Source organism: Sebastes fasciatus, chromosome 6 (assembly GCF_043250625.1).
Source record: "Sebastes fasciatus isolate fSebFas1 chromosome 6, fSebFas1.pri, whole genome shotgun sequence".
Lineage (NCBI taxonomy): Eukaryota > Metazoa > Chordata > Actinopteri > Perciformes > Sebastidae > Sebastes > Sebastes fasciatus.
Genome location: NC_133800.1, coordinates 6,003,187 through 6,020,893, shown reverse-complemented (window position 1 = coordinate 6,020,893; position 17,707 = coordinate 6,003,187). Strand labels below are relative to the sequence as shown.

General features: G+C 44.2%; 1 protein-coding gene across 16 annotated transcripts in view; it reads left to right on the top strand.

Moving 5' to 3' along the window:
• The window catches only part of fbrsl1 (fibrosin-like 1), a 340,229-nt gene that overhangs the window by 200,467 nt on the left and 122,055 nt on the right, over positions 1–17,707 (top strand). For 12 of the 16 annotated variants that reach the window (XM_074637316.1, XM_074637329.1, XM_074637324.1 and 9 more), the window contains one exon: positions 12,790–12,819. The exons of the other annotated variants lie outside the window; for them this stretch is intronic. In XM_074637316.1, coding sequence (XP_074493417.1) covers positions 12,790–12,819 — 30 coding nt within the window. The remainder of the gene's footprint in view (positions 1–12,789; positions 12,820–17,707) is intronic. 16 annotated transcript variants of the gene reach the window in all.

Genomic DNA, 17,707 nt, shown 5'->3' with positions numbered 1-17,707 from the left:
TCTGTTGTCATATAGAATCTGGTTAGAAAACCCCCTCCTCATCAACCTGGAGGAAAGAGGAAACATAATGACACTCTGCAGTATAAACCATACACTGATGGACGACATGACTACTCCCAAAAGTGAAGCCAAAACATCTGGATCGCCCCCTGGTGGCTGGCTGCAGTATAGGTCATAAATCCTGCCCCCTTCTATGTTAGCGCATGGGACATGGACCAAACTAAAAAGTCAAAGTACACGTCAAATACATTTTTCCCAAAGATGGTTTCTGTCATTTTAGGTAGTTCTCATCACGCTGATGTATGTTCAAGTGTTCATTTTTCTGATATGTTTGGTTTTAATTATTTGATGCTATAAAAAGGGGGTGTGACAGCTGTGATTGACAGCTGCTCTGAGGGAAGTACTAGCGCAACTGGAGGCTTGAGAGGCGATGTAACTTTCCACTCCTTCATCACGAGTCTGTGTAATAGAACATGAGTCAATTTGATAATACATGCAAGATATTATGTTCAGTTGTTGTGTCTTTCTAGCCAAACAGCTACCGTGGTGCTAACGTAGCAGCTAGCTGGCTCACGCTAACAAGCTGCGGCCGTGCTCGGCTCGCTATTGGCTCGGATGGGTGTGTGGGCGGGACGTTGATACCGCGGCTCCCACCAGCCGATCAGTACTGCACAGACTCTGGCTCCAACATCAGAATCTCAAGATGGCAGACCCCATATCCGGGAGATTTTGGCTTCACTTTTGTACAGTGGGAGGAAGTGGAGACACGTCGTCCAACTTTATATGTATTTATACGTATGTCTACAGTACAAACTCTGACATTTTGCAAGTTTAAATATAAAACATGCTAAAACTTTGCTTACAGGTGACATAAGTTTCGCAGTTACTTCAATTACTTTACTTGCCTGAAGGTGGCAGCTGTTGACATGGCAGAATCTGCTGCTATTACTAAGTAATAAGCTCTGCAGTTGGCTGATGTTGGCTGGTGTCAGATGCTTTAGACATGTAGAGATAAAGTGCTAACATGAAGAATGAAAGCCATATAATGTTAATTTTTCATGGTAGGCACAAATGAAAGACAGATGACAAAAACGTTGCGACAGAAGTGAATCCTGTAGTTGATAGTCATAAGCGATAAGAGGCTGCGTGATAAAGAACGTATCTTAAATGGAATGTCACTTATACTACGATGAGATATTTCAATCATACATCTGATGATAAAGCAGAAAACTACTCACAGTAAAACCTTCCCCATTTTCTCACAACAAAGTATTCTCTATATGTGATCATCCCTTATTCTTCAATCCTTGGGAATTGCCAGCAGATGTAAATTGGGCTTTGACAGCCTGTAGCAGCAGCACTACCACTTAGACCCAACCTCCTAATCAACTCTGTGCGATTTAACGGTGCATCCGAAGCATTAGTATTCCAGAGCCGGATTCCTCTTGGATCCAGGCTAGGATTATCCAAGCTCTTAACATCTTAGCTAAGCTGGTTAACACCTGTTTTTATTGACATCTGAACACCATCCTAGGCGCCTCGTCTTCTGTGGTTTTAAAGGATCTTCTCTTGCTCTCTTCAGTAGGCTAGTCCCTCCTCTTCATCGAGGCTGCAGCCCACATAAATGACTGCTTTTCCCACCACAAGTATTGGTAGCGGGGTCAGCAGCTTTACTGTGGTGATTAGGAGCACATTTACATTCTTATTGCAGCCCCATTTGTAATATGGCTACATTGGAAGTCAAAGTACTTTGATGCAGATATAAATCACTCGTCTAGAGCTAGGCCTGGTGAACTCTGAGTTTTTTTTTGCCAAGTCCAAGTCTAGACATGAGTTACAATCTCAAGAATCCCATACTTCACTGTACATTCTTGCTCCCATGTTTCAGAGTAATTTGCCAGGGAAAAAAAGAAAACAGGCTCTCTCTATGTGTTTATTAGGCCTAATATTTCCATTGGGGCCCACGTTTGCCCCAGTGTAACTGATGTAATATTCTATAAAAAAAACATTTAGGCTGTTGATACAGCCTGGGGGATTCTGGTTAGCAGAGGCTGTGTTAGACTCAGAGAAATCCTCAGACTTCTCTGTGTGTGTCTGTTTCAAAAAGTCTAGCCAGGTTCAGTGGGGGAAACTTTGAAGAATGTCCCAGGGTTTGTCTAAATCATGCGCCATGGATCCTCTTAGGCGTTGCTGGCATTAGAGCTGAGCCCTATCAATGATTCCATTAACCTAAATTCCAAACCGGGCCTCACAACATGACCATATTAACCCCTCGGATTTCACCAAGCTCTTGATCCCTCGCTATTTAGATAGACAGGAATGAATGGTCACTCACATTTGTCTGGCTACCGGCTATGTTCCCTGCCCCAGACGGGGAATTATCTGTAATATGACCCCCCTTTATGTGGCCACATGTTTTCTGCTTTTCCTACCCTATAACTGTAACAGAAGCTGATTAGGCAACGGCAGCGGTGATGTGAGATGATAAGGTGGACAAGGACAGAATCCCAATCAGCTGATTTTTACCTTTTCCTCCACGAACAATAATCATCCCGGGCTAACAGCGCCGGAACGAGCAGAGAAGAGGAAGAAGCGAGTGTCTGCCTTCATTAGGACAAAGGGAGGGTGAGCCGGAGAGCGTCTGACAAGCCAGCAACGCCTCATTGTCCCTGATCTCAAGTTTCATAAATTTCCACGGCTCTCGTTAAAGGACGTGTCGCTGCTGTCACCAGGCGCTAACTCGTTATCTCCTCAACGCCGTAAAACGCTGTAATTAACATTCAACAACTGTAACCGATCCAGCATTCTTCCTCTCTAGCCACTAATTGCCACACTATTGTGCTTGCTCATAAGTGGGCCTTGTGTGTGTGAATGTGTGTACACATTTGCGTGGTACATTTTGATTGTAAATAGAGGTGAGAAAGCAGTTCATCGAACTTATAGGTTAACAGCGTTCTCTTGCAGGAGTCATTGAGTTTATGCCTCAGTCGAAGACTCATCTACATAGTATTTTTCGGGATATTTTTGCAGACATCTGGACATTTTAAAAGCCCTCTATCCAAGAGCTGGTAAATTAAAGCTTTGTCAACGAATGCTTTTAGTAGACTCCTCACGGGTAACGCAACCTATATTTTTACCGTTCAAGAGCGTATTGGAGACCCATTTGTCGAAATCACAATTACTGTAATTACAAATTTCAAGGAACAGCCTGCCTGTGGTGGTGAGGACACAAAGTGTACTATTATTTAAGGAGCTGCACTATTCTCCTGTCCGCCATGCATGAGCATCCCTCTTACATATCATATCCTCCATTGCATCAACCTCCAGTTGGGAATGTATAGCTGTCACGCTGCTATCCACTTACAATGGCACAAGGAGAGAGCTCACCACTCTTAGTGATTTTTTTTTTTTCCCTTTCAAGGCATCAGATTGTCTTTCATAGTTTCCCGTGGATACCCAGCAGTGTCAGCTCCGTTTTAGTAGGAAATGTTTTTGTTTCCCCCCCCTTAACTGCTCCTGCCTGACCTTACCGGAGCAGCAGCCATCACAACAAGGCCTTATGAATAATTAGTCTGGGTCAACTGATACTCTCTGGCTCCACACACCGCTGTCATCTACTCCGCCAGCGCCAGCCAAAAGCCAATGAACTGTGTGCAATTCTGCTCAATTGAATCAGTTGAAGTTGATGCAGCTCCCGTTGTTCGGAGGTAAGCGGCTAGATGTAAGCTGATACGGGGGCTACCCTCGAGGCCGAGCGCAGAACGGGAGCGGGGCCGTCAAACTGGCAGCGTCACCAGGGCCGCGTTTGGAGACTTCTACGGTGGTCTGTCACAGATATGCAATCACCTGGTGCTTTATCTGTATGCTGCTGGCCCCGGCGTTTCATTCTCTGGGGATTAGCGCGAATGCCAGGGTAGGGTTTCCGAGAGCCAAGACAGCCCCAGGAGGACAAACAAAACCAAATGGTTGCATAGTGTTTCTTGTCCTGGTTTCATGTTCGGGTCAGGGGAGATGTGGTGCAGGTGTCTGGGGATTCAAGTGTGTATCTAAGCGCTTTATTGTCAGACACATGATGTTCATGTCTGTCTATTGTCTCTCAGATTCAAGCTATTTTATTTAAAGAGGACCTATTATGCTTATTTTCTGATGCTTGCTTGTATTTTGGGGTTTCTACTAGGATTTAATGTTCAATAAACGCTTTATTTTTTCATACTTGCTGTGCTGCAGCACCTCTTTTCACCCTCTGTCTGAAACGCTCTGTTTGAGCCATAGACTGTATATAAGAAGTGGAAGTGGTCATCATGGCACTACCCATTGGTTTGTGGACTACCGTTTTGAAGCCTCCAGTTCTGCATTTTGGCCGTCTTGATCTTGGCTATTTGTAACCAGAAGTGGCGCAAGAGGGTGGAGCCAAGTACAACCAAATGCTGAATAAGACATTTTTAGGCGACCGAAAAGATTATAATTAACTTTCATGAACTGAAAACACACTGTGAAAGGGTTAAAGTTGTAAGATGAAAGCACTCTTAGACCGGACAACGCAGTGGTAGCGGCCTGTCAATCAAAAGGTAGCCACGCCCTAAAGCATACTCTGCTTTATGGTCTGTTTGACTCTAAATGGGACCATAATTTACTAAATGAACATCATGCTGTATTGAAGAAGACTTGAAACTAGCGATTGAGACTATAAACTCATGTTGTAAGTGAGAATAGGGTCATGTTCTCATTGACTTCTATACAATCAGACTTCTTTTTACAACCAGAGGAGTCGCGCCCTGCTGGCTATTAGAAAGAATGACACTTACGCATTGGCTTCAGTTTTCAGACTCTGGAGTTGCCCACTGGTTTGAGCTCCTGCCCCGCCCCTCCCGAAAAGCCCAGTCTGCTCTGATCGGACAGCTGGCCCACTGTTGTGATTGGTCAACCGGACCAAACTCTTCGGGCGCCGCTCGAGCTCCGCTCTAACTAGCTTTGTTTGAGGGTGTGCCAAACTAGCCCTTATGCAAATGTGTTACTTGGTGACATCACCACGTTATCGAAGAAAAGCCGGGACTTCAAGAATGGCGTTTCAGGCAGTTCAGTAGGAGTAGTGTTTCTGTGGGTGAGAGGAACTGCCGTTTGGCGTGGACTTTGGGCTTTGGGCTTTGTAACTTTGCAGACCTTTTACATGCACAAAAAAATATATATAACACAAGAAATAGAAAAAGCACAAAAACACAATAGGTCCTCTTTATTATCTCCACAAGCCTCCAGAACAGTGTCAACGCTCCCTGACAAAGTGTTCAGTTGGGTTGAGATCTGGTGACCACTGTATGAAGGCCGTAGCATATCATTTACATAGTTTTAAAACCATTTAGTTGACCCCTCTTGCCCTCTATGAATGTATCCGCATTCATTATTTTTCTACACTCATTTATCAAGCCACTGCTAGAAGCTAGAAAACCAAACGTAGTATGTGTTTATTTCACAGGACTGAGCTTCAGTTTGTGTTGGGTTGTGGCTTAACCCCATATATAGATAACCTGCTCTTTTAGCAACTCGCAGCACCCGTTGTGGTTTTACGTACTTGCACACTGGGCACATAGATTGCGGTTTTTCTCACATTTTCACAACGGCTCACCACTAACGAAACTGCTGTAGCTGCAGAGTTTGAATTGTCGCTGCCTCCCCTCCTTCCTGTTAGAGTTCTGTAGAAATTGAAACTGTGCCAAGAAATATTAATTATTCTCCAGAGAGATTAGATGAAGAAAGTGAAATAACTTTTAAAATATACCTCACTCATGTTGGTTTTGCTGTCAGGACTTTGGAGGACTCCGGATTTATTTGTGACCAAATAACAAACATGATTAGCTGTTTGCCTAGCAGTGAAAAGCTCCATGCCTCTGTTCATTACAACCTCAAACTCAGGTCACGGAAGATTCTCTATTTAGGTTGTTATTAGGCTCAATATATAGTATCACTGTCAGCTGATGCGTGGTGAAGACACAAAGACATGCTTTCAACTAAAGCGCTAAATTGTGTGCTTAAATCATTTTCATGCTCATATCGCCTCTAATTGGACCTGCCACATCAACAACACTGTGTGTAGTCTCCACACTGTGTCGATTGGACATAGATGTGGAAAAAATGATCTCGGTGATGAATTTTTAAAAAAGGAAAGATGCTAACAAAAAGGTCCTTTTACCAGCACCATGAACAAAGGAGAATTTATTTTCATCAGGGGATTGCAGCGGAGAAGGTGGAAAGCATAACTGAGGGAAAGTGTCATCATATGGCTTTTTTTAAATGAGATTGTTAAAGATAGATCTCATTTTAATTTGGGCTAATGCGAGGAACACTATCAGCCATTGACCGAGGGTGTCTTATGACTGACTTGACGTACTTCACTCTGCAGTCTTGTGCTTTTACTCTGCAGTTTCAGTTCAGAGTCCTACACTCCGCTGTTTAGTTCATGAACTTGTGCGCCCCACCTTCTTCCTTCCCTTCAGCTCCTGGAAGCACAACTATATTAGTGTCTCCCAGAGAGCGTCGGGCAAGTCTGCTGCTTCTGTTTACAGGCTATTCAATCACTCTAAGTACTAGTGGCAGACTGATTTTCTTGGAAACACATTTGCCACAATCCCCCCTGGCTCCTTACATGCAAGGTATTTATCATATGAAAGTTTGGAACTATCTGACTTGCCTGTTTTACTAGGCTTGTCCTAGAGCTGGGACTGGTAAAACATTGTAATATATGCACTGCAGTCAACATTGAACATAAAAATATCCCAGAATGCTGTGAGATTTACGCTCTGTCACAGGGAAGTGGTTACTTTTATAACACCATCGCACTGGAGATAACATCTCACAGTTTACAAGTTGTCTTCCGGTAAAAATGGCTCATTTGTTCTTATTTGTTTTGGGGTTGTTTTTTTTACCTCTCAGTGAGTTGTGTACTTTGAGCAACAAAGTGGCAGCATTTGTTTTTAGCCTACTTAGCATACAAAGCTGCTGGAAATACTGCAGTGTGCCACAGCGTATCACATATTTTGTGTGTGCGTAGTGTGTGTGTGTGCTTGTGACCTCAAACCTGGCGACAGCCCCTGCTAACAGCTGGTTTTCTGCCAGTTTTTCTGCAAGGCTATGAGAAAATTAGCTGAGCTGTGTGGTGGCTTGTAGCACCCTAATATAGCATTAAGCAGGGTGACCGCCGGGCTCACTCAAGATTGATGACTGTTGTCTTGCATGAGGTCCTTGTTCACAAGGTCAAAGGTCACAGGTCACATTCATAAACTGACCTACATGCGGCCTTTTTCATTCCCTATGCTGTGTAGGTTATTGTAAGGGGATACTTAGAGCTGTAATTTTACATTTACAGCGTCGGTCACCGTTGTGTCATAACAGCTAGAATGTCAACCTGTGAGACCCCCCAGCATCCATGTAATAAACAACATGCAGGGGATTGAGTGTCAGCATGTGTTTGAACATGTCCTCATCTCCTTCGGGCTTTGCTCTTCTCTCTTTGTCTGCCTCCCTCTGACCCGTCTATTTACCCAGCATAACCCATACCTCTGTAATGACGAGCGTTCCTTCATCAGCCATGTTTAAACTGCAGACAGGATTAACTTGGCTAAAGACTTAATGCACACGCACAGTCACCCCATGCTCTGTTTGCCGTTTCCAGGCCGCAGATCGACAAGCGGCTCCGTCAGGCTTCCCTCTCTTGCTTGTTCTCTGTCCCTCTGGGCTCCCGAGGCCGCCGCCTCCTCCTCCTCCTCCTCGCTCGTCCTCATTTCGCCTGAATTAATTGAGTTCTCATTTTTGTGAGAAAGCTCACAGGAGGGCCGTGTGAGGAGAGAGAAGAGTGATAGAAAGAATGAGAGACACAGTGTGAGATCAGTGGGCAGAAGCCCAGGGGGCAGAGCTCTCCCAGAGGTAGGCAGTCACCAGTTTCCTGGGGGACGGTGAGTGAGGCCCCTCTGCACTGACTTATATCTTTATCCTCTCAACAGTCACCCCTCAGCACTTCAGGGAAGACCCATAGGCTGGTGGTCAGGGTCAGCTCCCCCTCCCACCACCACCATCCCATCATCCCAAGAGAGCCTGCCACCTAATTTAAGCTCTCTGTGTCTGCAAAGCTAAGGAGTGGAACACTGAAAATGTGTCTGTTAAAATAAAAGTACTGGTGCATTACTTTAAAAAAATAAAGAGCACAAGTAAAGGCTGGTCCACACTAAAAGATTTTTTAGATCGTAACAGATTTAGAAAATATGAGAGACCCCACACATAATGACATGTTATGTTAAATTTAACAGTTTTGTTCTTAAGTGTGTGGTGAGCAACAATTTGGCCAAAACAGCACACAACACACTAACAGATTGCATTCATGAACAACAAGAGTCCTGACTAAAACAATTTCCTGCGATCAAACGTGACTTTAGTGGTAACAAACATGGTGGAAGACGGGCAGGAAGAATTAGCGGCGTTAGTTTTTACTTTGTACTGAAGATTCACGAAGGAGGATGGATGAAGTCATGGAGACACGTTAAATAAACACTTGTGTTGATGCCACAAAACAACAAGTTGGTCCTCCATTTCTGAGCTCCATCTTACTGCTACTTTACGCTTCGCGTTTTGCATTAGCTCATGCATTAGCCGCAATATTGAACATGTTTAATATTTACGATTTGAAATTGGTTCGACAGGATGGATTTCTCAGCCAATCGGAGGATGTGAAAAACACTCCTAACATACCTCACACCACAGGAAAATCTAGAAAGATAATCTTTAGAACCATCCATCACCTTTGCTGGCGATTGTCAGGAAGGGGGGATCAGGCCCAAAATCGGCTTGATTCTCGTGTAGTGTGTACCCGGCATAAGACACAAGCCACGTTTCCATTCACATATTTCTATGTGCATGTTGAAGTATCATTTTAGAAAAGCTGTATGGAAACGGCAGGGTTAGTATGTGTAACTTCTGACCAAACTACACTGTAGCCAAGTTTATTCGCTCCAAACCAGTTGATGGTAATGCACCTAATTCGCTTTTCTTTCACAACATTTCAAAAGTTTGCTTAAAATTCGCTTGACAATTGAATGGAAACACGGCTGCAGACAAATGAACATAGTACTAAATAGTTTCTTCTCATTTTTTTATGAAACTAGCCAGCAAGTTCAGCAGCAACCAAACTAAAACTAACCAAGCACAGTTTACTGAGGGAAAGTTTATTTTGAAAAGGCCCACACTCAGCTAACACAGCTCTCATTGTGCAGGGTTGGGTGTTACATGTGATGATTCCACAAATTCAATCCTAACCAAAGTAAATATGTGACCCAAGGACAAGGTAGAGTTATTGCTGTGGAAACTTGAGAAGCCTTAGTTGACCTCATCACAAATACTAGATATGGAACTAGCAGGCGTGATGTGCACCCACAGACGCTACCTTGGCCTGAACCCTTTCAATTATGAACCATTACAACTTCTCCCCCTGCAATATTCATGCATGGGCAGATCACTCCTTCTGACGTGTTGGGTTGCTGTAAGTTGAGATAAACACTTGCTGAGTTGTAACAGACAATCGCCTATTCCTCAATGTCACTGCCTTAGCACTCAATAATTCAAAGCTTGGCGGTAATGAGCTCCCCGTAGGCCCTGTCCCCAAGGAGCCTCCCCACTGTGCCTCCACTGTAATGTAGTTATATCTCATGTCAGCTTTCAAATCAATTACATTTCTATCTGATGGCTATGTAATTGCGCCTGATTGAGTTTTTGGCACGCCAGCCAAGTGTGTGGCTCCCAAACTCCAGCCAGTCAAAACAGGAAGCTTCATCAAATGAAACTGCATTTCATCCTGATTGAGGTCGCTTGCATGATAAGCACAAGTGTAATTATGATAATAATAACAATAGCAATCTGTGTTTTCTCAGCTTTGTTGTTGTTGTTTTTTCTCCTTGCTCTCCAGATGAAATTTTGCCCCAAGGACTACGAACAACATTTGTTTTATTCAAGATGCAAAGGCTGATTTGATTGTTTGTAGCAAGTGCAATTTAGTAGATTAAATGTAAACCATAATGCTTTTGTATACATTTAAGCATCTGGAGTCTCACTTGGTTTTACTGCAGCAAACCTCTCATGCCTCCGCGCCCGGCGACAGCACTGCCTGTCCGTACGTCCGGTAGGCTTGCCGCAGTAATCGGTGTTACTGGTATTATATGGTGGTCGGGCATACACCAATTACATTACTTGCCCACTGTCATTATGCTCTTTTTCTAGAAATAAAACCCATTTAGTTCAATTTGGCGTATCAGCGGCTTGTTATCAATACATAGTCGGACGACGGGCGCTACAATCTGAAAGTGAATGTGTCTGCTCCGTATGGAGTCTCAGCTCAGAGCAGCAGGAGTCACATTTCACACACAGAGAGTTGACAGACGATGGTGGAGGATTTGGTGTCAAAGCGAAAAGCAAAAGCGCCTTTTTGGCAATACTTCGGATTTAAACCCAATGATAGAAGCCGCCGTGCGGAGTTACCCAACGGTAAAGTTCAAATTAGCACTCTACATGTATTTAGCGCCGTATTTTCTTGTGAAATGTCCGGTGTAATCGGTAACACCGGTGTCGTCTCAAGTCTATTAACCGGTGGGAAAATAATAACTAACAAAATAATTCTATTTTTTTTCTGGAGGACTACACTTTCAGACTAGAGCCATAGTGACCTTTACGTGTTGTGGTTAGATTCTGATGTCAGACATATAGTGTGCCACTGCAGTCATAGTGTCTTTTGGCATAATGCCTAGAAATAACAAGCTAACCTCTTACCTACAGCAACTAGCTGACAGCTGAGGTCACAGCAGTATTGTTGTATGTGTCAGATCTTTCAGAGTTTTATTGACAAGATTGGATGGATTGATAAATGGATAGACGAATGCACACGTGGCGGGATGGACGAATGGAAATACGGATGGATAGATGGATCAACAGAATGCATGGCTGGATGGACAGAGGGAATACTCTAATGGAGTGCTATTGAGATAGATGAGGGGGAGGATGCTGTGGTTAGGTGCATCAGCAACTAAATAGTGATGAATTGTGGCTGCTGTCAGCAGCACTAAGTATAACAGACATAGTAAAGCAGCCTGGCTCATCCATAATCAGCAGACACAGATTGTTTTCATGCCAGAAGAGAAACTTCTTCGGAAATAGAGCACTGAGAGCATCTACCAATCTGTCTTTCCACCCTCACTTCATCATCCCTTTTCTTTTTATATCCCCTTACTCTTGGTGTCCTTGCCCTTTAAATCTCCTCACTTGTACTATTCTCTCCTCATTTCTCTTCTTAAGGTCTCGCGTCTTTCTGTCGGTCTGTCTCTCCCCCTCTCCGACAATGTCTTTTGTGTTAACAGCCTTCCATTTTTTTTGCAGTGGGAGAGCCACTGGGTGCACATCTACAATCTTGCCTTTCATTTCATGGCTTCTGGAAATGGATGTTTTACTGCCTTCATTAAGGCATGCGGCAGTCAGCCCCGTGTTTTCCCTCTGAAGTTTAGCTCCATGAACCTCGCCATTAGAGGACATTATGGCCCCAGATTTCAGGGCACAGTGGAACACTGTATAATTTGATTAGTGTTATTAATCAAGTGGAATACCGCTCCTTTTCCCCCCTTCATCTCCCTCCCCTCCTCCTCCTTTTTTTTACCATTTCAATCCTGCTTTCAAACCCTTCAAACGTTCCCTTCCCTCTTCTTCCTCCTCCCCTCATCTATGCACCTCTCTGTCGCATGCACTATACATGCAGTGAAAGTGACAAAAGGCCTTACGCCTTCCCTTTTAAAAACAATGATTTACCACTTGTTTTTTTTCTCCCCCTTCACACACCCCCCACGCACCCCCTCTCTCTTAGCCCAGGACATAAATCAATTGAGATGAAAGTTCCATAATTGTGCTTGCTGGGAGGGATTTGAGCAAAATTGCGCTATGAATTTTTTAAAGGGAATTTTTACTAGCTGTTCAGAGAGACTTGGGAGGCGAAGGAAGGTGAGGCCACGAGGATTTATGGGCCTGGATTCTTCATTACTGAAGTAATTTTCCTGCAAATGATAGTGCAGCACCCTGGAGGAGGGGGGGGTGCACTGCCCGCCTGGGAGAGTACAAACCTGCTTAATCTCGTGGAGCGAGAGCAGCTCAGAGCACTAATATCATCTGTAAGGGACTGAGGCTCCATTTGTTCACATCTAAACTGCAGCAAGTGTATTTGTGATTCATAGTAATTGATTGCTCAGATTCACTCCAAGAGCGGCTGTATGAGTTGATTTCATTACGAAGGATAGCTTTGTTAGAACTGCTAGGAAACATGCTCCGGGGTCGTTTTTTAATGGTACACTGTTTTCACAAAAGATGTACATGTTGTCAGACATTTAAAGTGTTCAGTTTGATTTGTCTAATTGCAAAGGTTTAAAGGTGCAGTCGCCGTACATGTGCACTGCAGTAGCTGAGGGATTAACTGGGCTAGACATTACTAGTCTATTACAATAAAGATGGAGGTGAGAAAGACCAAGGAATTTAAGAGGAGACAGTTTAAATGATAACTAATGATTTCTCCTTTTTTTCTGTGGTTAACACCCCATCATCTATTTGTAGTTGTGTGTGTGTCCATCCTCGTGCTGATTTCGATCTGCTTCACCAAGCTGTCATATTGTTTCTCCAGCAAGGGTCTCCACCTTTCTCTCTACCTCTGGTCTTTCCTCCCTCCTCATTTTAACCTTCCTCACTCAGTCCAATATGGCTGACGTTCTGTCTCCATCTCTTTAGGTGCAGCCAGCAGCAGTGGCCCTCCTCAAGGTTAGTGCGTCCACGATGCCAGGTCTCATTCTTTATCCTGCCTGCCGTCCACTCAATTTTACAGCTCAGTAGCTTGAGAAGCAGAAGGGGTAAATCTGCTGCAAGAAGGAGAAAGAGGGCGAGAGGGGAGGAGGAGGAGGAAGGGAGAAACCAAATTATTGTGCACCCTGTCGCAGATTGAAGTGGATCTCATTCCAGGCACACTAACAACTCAAGACAATTAGTCACTTCTCACTAGGCCAGACCTGAGACTCACTTGAGGGGCCAAAAAAGAGAGCAGGGAGTAGAGGAGCCACTAGCATGGCTGAGCACTGCAGTCACAGGAGTGACTCAGTGGAGAGAGAGAGGCAACTTAGGGATGAAATGGTTTAGCTGGAACGGCTCCTTGAGGTCTTTTGTGCAACACTGAGATAGAAATAGGAGTATGGAGCAGTAAGTCATACAGATCTGTACAAAATACTTATTTCTGAATATGAATGATAATTCTTTTTATGGGCATGTGTTTGATTAAGTTTGCCAGATGTTAAAGTGGCAGTAGGCAGAATATTTTTGGCATTATTGGGCAAAAAAATGCCATAATAACCTTTCAGCATAGACTTCTGCACCTCCTCATGGCTCTGTTTTCAGGCTTTAAAAAATCTAGCCCATTACAGGAGACTTTTGCCAATCACAGGGAACAGAGCTAGAGCTCTGAAATTAGAACCTATTGGCTGTTTATTCAACAGAGGCAGCTGTCAATCATTCGCAAATCCAATCAAACGGCTAAAGAGTACACTAAAATATGTTTCTGAAAACATTTTATGCGAGAAATAGGCATTACAGTAAGAATGTTGATTCATATTTGATCACCGCTGCCTAATTTGATCAGAGTTTACGAGTGATTGACAGCTGCTCAGAGACGGCAAGGTTCCAGCTCAGCCCTGATTGGTTGTTTTCCTCCGGTCTGTGAAATCTTGCAGATGCCATTAGGAGCACCGGAGGACACAGAGGCACATGATTTTTTCAGATTACCTGTCTCATGCACTACTATCATGATATAGTGACCGTTATAAAAATAAAAAAAAATGATTTGCTCCAATCTGCCTACTCAAGCTTTGATAATAAGATCATATTTTCCAAATATGAAAAAATGCAGTAAATGTCTATATTCATCCTTATCTACTGGTTACTTATGAGTCAGGCAATGTTTTTAATTAACATTCCTCAAGATAAACAAAGACAGTGATGTCAGTAGTCCATTCCATTCCACCTATTAGGCGGTCTGAGCTAGTTTGCAGCCAAAGATGAGGCCCTGAAGTTCCAGCCACCACATGCTCCTGAACAAAAGTGAAGCATGACTAAGGTGGGGTGGTGCGTGGAAGATCGGGGAGTGGAAAAGAGAGAAAAGTTTGTCCTGGGCCCTCTGCGGAGACGCAGCGTGACCAATTGAGGTGAAGGGGATGAATGAGGCCATTCACTGGGTCTAATGAAAGAGTTCCTGCTGGGCCCTGAATGAGGGTGGGCCCATCTGCACCACATAGGCGTGCACAAACCAGTGACCTCGAAAATTACCCAGGAAGCACTTTGGGACAGTCACCCCAGCAACAGGCCGGGGTTCGCATAGTAACCGGGCGCTTCAATCAGGGCCTGGCAGCTTCTTAAACAGAGCAAAGTTTTTCTCTGTATTGAAAGAACTCCGTGTGAAATCAACTTTGAGGAACCCCCAGGTTTTTTTTAAGGGGGGGGGAACTGCCAATGATTGTCCCATGTGAAAACGTCCAGAAGCTCTCACCATCTTTGAGAGGTGTGGGATGCTGCCCTCAGGACTTCTCCTCTCAACACACAAAGACCTGTTTGTCTTAGCTACATATGTACATGCACTGCCTGCCTGTGTATGCACTACTGCATGTAGGTTAATTAGGTTCAGGGCGTGTATAGTGACAGGTTTAGGAGGCTGTGAAATAGATCCAATTACAAAGAGTCCAGATAAGGAGTGCGATTCCTTCACTAGCCCCGGGGACTGGACATTAAGTTTACAAGCATCTTAAAGGACCTGGTTCATTGGATTTTATCTGTGTTATTTGGTTTAATATATTCAGTCTTGATGAGCCAGAGGCGCGCAGGTCATTGAAGTTCCATTCCCGTCTCCGTTCCCTCACGGAACTTTTGACAGCGTGAAATGACAATCCGCCCCTGCACGCACCCCCCCACGTCAAAAAGTAATGAGATTGTGCTGCTGGAAATATCACTACAAAGCATCAGGCCTGCACTCGGGTCTGACTGCACCTTCAAACAGCGCTGCCTGCCAGCTCGCCTGCCTCGCCCGCCTGCTGGAAAAGAAACGAACAAAAACAATCAGAATCAGAGACAGAGAAACGGCAAGGGAAGCTCCCCACGCTGAGACAAACGAACACGCCGGGGCCTTTCATCCTGAGAGTGATTAGCCATCCGAAACGTTTTAAAACCCGGCTTTGAGTGTGTTCCTCAAACGGAAGAGTTCCATTGAGGAGTGGTGGTGAGATGTGTCTCGCTGGGAAGCGCCAGTGATCTAGTCTCTAATTGTGGCGTCGCTGACAAGGCTGGTGTGGCTGGAAGCTTTTTAAGCAGGGCTTTTTGCTGCGCTCTTGTTCCCTTCCTGTCAGATCCACAACCAAAGGCACCAGGGAACAAAAAGGCCCCTCAGATTCTGTTCTTACATCCATCTGCCTATTGCTTTGTGCATAAACACAGGCCTAATTTAACACACTAATAGGCCCTGATGCTGGCCTAATGTGACCAAAACTACAATAGGTGCTGTAACTGCAGTGTTTGGTTGCCGATATGTAACATTGTAGTTTTCAGTCTGTGTAATTGCCGTCTTTATTCTCTCATGTTCTTCCATATTTCATTGATCGAAGTCTCTCAGCTTCAGAGTAGATGCAAAGTTTCTGACACATTGGCAATGGCGCTCTTCTGCAGTATAGCGGGAACAAAGTCATGTTCAAGGTCTTTGAGCGGCGTTCAGTAGAGCCGGTAGGAGCTCTCAGAATTTGGCATGGAAAGCCTCTCGGCTCCTCCACTGTTCAGAAGCCAGGTTGTCGAAGGTTTGAGGAATCGAAGAGAGGCAGTTTGAAGAATCAAAGAATCAGCGACAGTGCGTGAAAAAAAATAATGGGGAGGGGTTGGAGGGGTAGAGAAGAGAGGAAAGGAGTGAAACCCTAGCTCATAAAAATCAGTATTATAACAACATTAATTGATGCTGCTGAGTGCCATATGTGACGCCATATGGAAAGGCTGCCCCAGAGGCCTGCTATAATAGACAGCCCGCAGCGGTGCACACAACTTGGCACATTTACAAACAAGGGACGTCCCATTAATATCAGCCACGCAGACCGAGCAGGAGACAGTGGGAGAGGGTGTTAGAAGGAGGGAGGGAGGGGGCGAGGAAATAAACTGGGAACCGAGTTACCTCGTTTTGTTTGCCATCTTTAATCCTCACGTTTTTATTATTTATCCACTTGCCTCATGCTATCATTCCTACCAAATTAAGAGATTTACTCTTTTCAAATCTCCGCTCCTCTACTCCCACGCTTCCTTAATTACAGTAATAAATGGCCCCTCCCTTCTGGGTTGATCAGACCGCCCTCTGTCCGCCCAACTGTCACTCCCTCCACAGATGCCCAGTGGTCCTTTCATCACACACACACACACACTCACTTCAGCAGGTGAGGTGATTCATTGCACCTTGACAAAGGCAGCGTGAACGAGCTCTGTTTAACCTCTTCTGTGCCTAATCACAGGGCAGCTGTTATTTACTGCTGCTGTCCACACTTTCCACTGCTTGGTTGCTCACAGCGCTGCGCCCTCTCTTGCACTGCATCCTGTCTTATGACTCAGACTGTGTTGATGTGGGCATTCTGCAAGAAATTATTCACTGAAAATGTCAGTTTATTGGCGATAAATATTACACTAATTATATCTTAACTTAGAATAGGTTTAATGAAGTGAATAATTTATATCCTGCAAGTAGTTTTGTGATCACAGCTCTTAAAATGCAATGGGCCCAATGTTTGGTTTGCAATTCTTCTTCTTCAAAATGGATTAGTTGCCAAGTACATGCGACTAATGATTATTTTCACCACTGAATAATCTGTTGATTATTGTTCTTGTCTGTAAATTGTTAGAAAAATGACCATCCTGTCTTCAAATTGCATTTTTTTGGCCAACCAACAGTCCAAAACCAAAAGATAATATATTATAAGTCTAATGGCGCGTTCACACCAGGGGGGAAGCAAACGTTTTGCGCAGAGAGATCACTTACAAAGTCAATGCAAAGAGTGGAAGAGGACGAAACCTCTGTGTATAAATGTATGTGTATAAACCACAGACTGTCAAACAGTAAAATAACAACATTACTGCCATATTTATGCCTTGATGACTTTTTGTTTAGTGTTGATGGAGCAGCTACAATGTTAGCATATCCTAGCACCGATCAATCCGAACTCCATTCAGAAAAAACATTTTAAAAGTTATTAGCTTCTCGTCTTGTGGTTAGACCTGACAAAGCATGAATTCAGACTTTTTACAAATCAACATCATTATGTAGTTATTTCAGCATCCTTTTCATCCGTTTATTGTAATTAAATCACTTCGCAATCTGTTTATTTTGGGTTCATACCGCAGTATCGACGTGTGGCATGCCAGATACACAGGTAGGTAGGTACAAAGCAGCAACAGTGGTTATTTGTTCCATGGTTGATGGCGGAAATGGCGGAAAAGAAAAGCTGTTGTGATCTTTGGAGACAAGCCCCTTCTCCTCTCCGGCGCGTCTAGAGCGAGTAACGCGAATGAACACAAATGATCCCGGCAGTCCAACTCGTGTGAATACACGAACGCCTCATAAGATGTCGGTCATGGCAGCAAGGTGTCT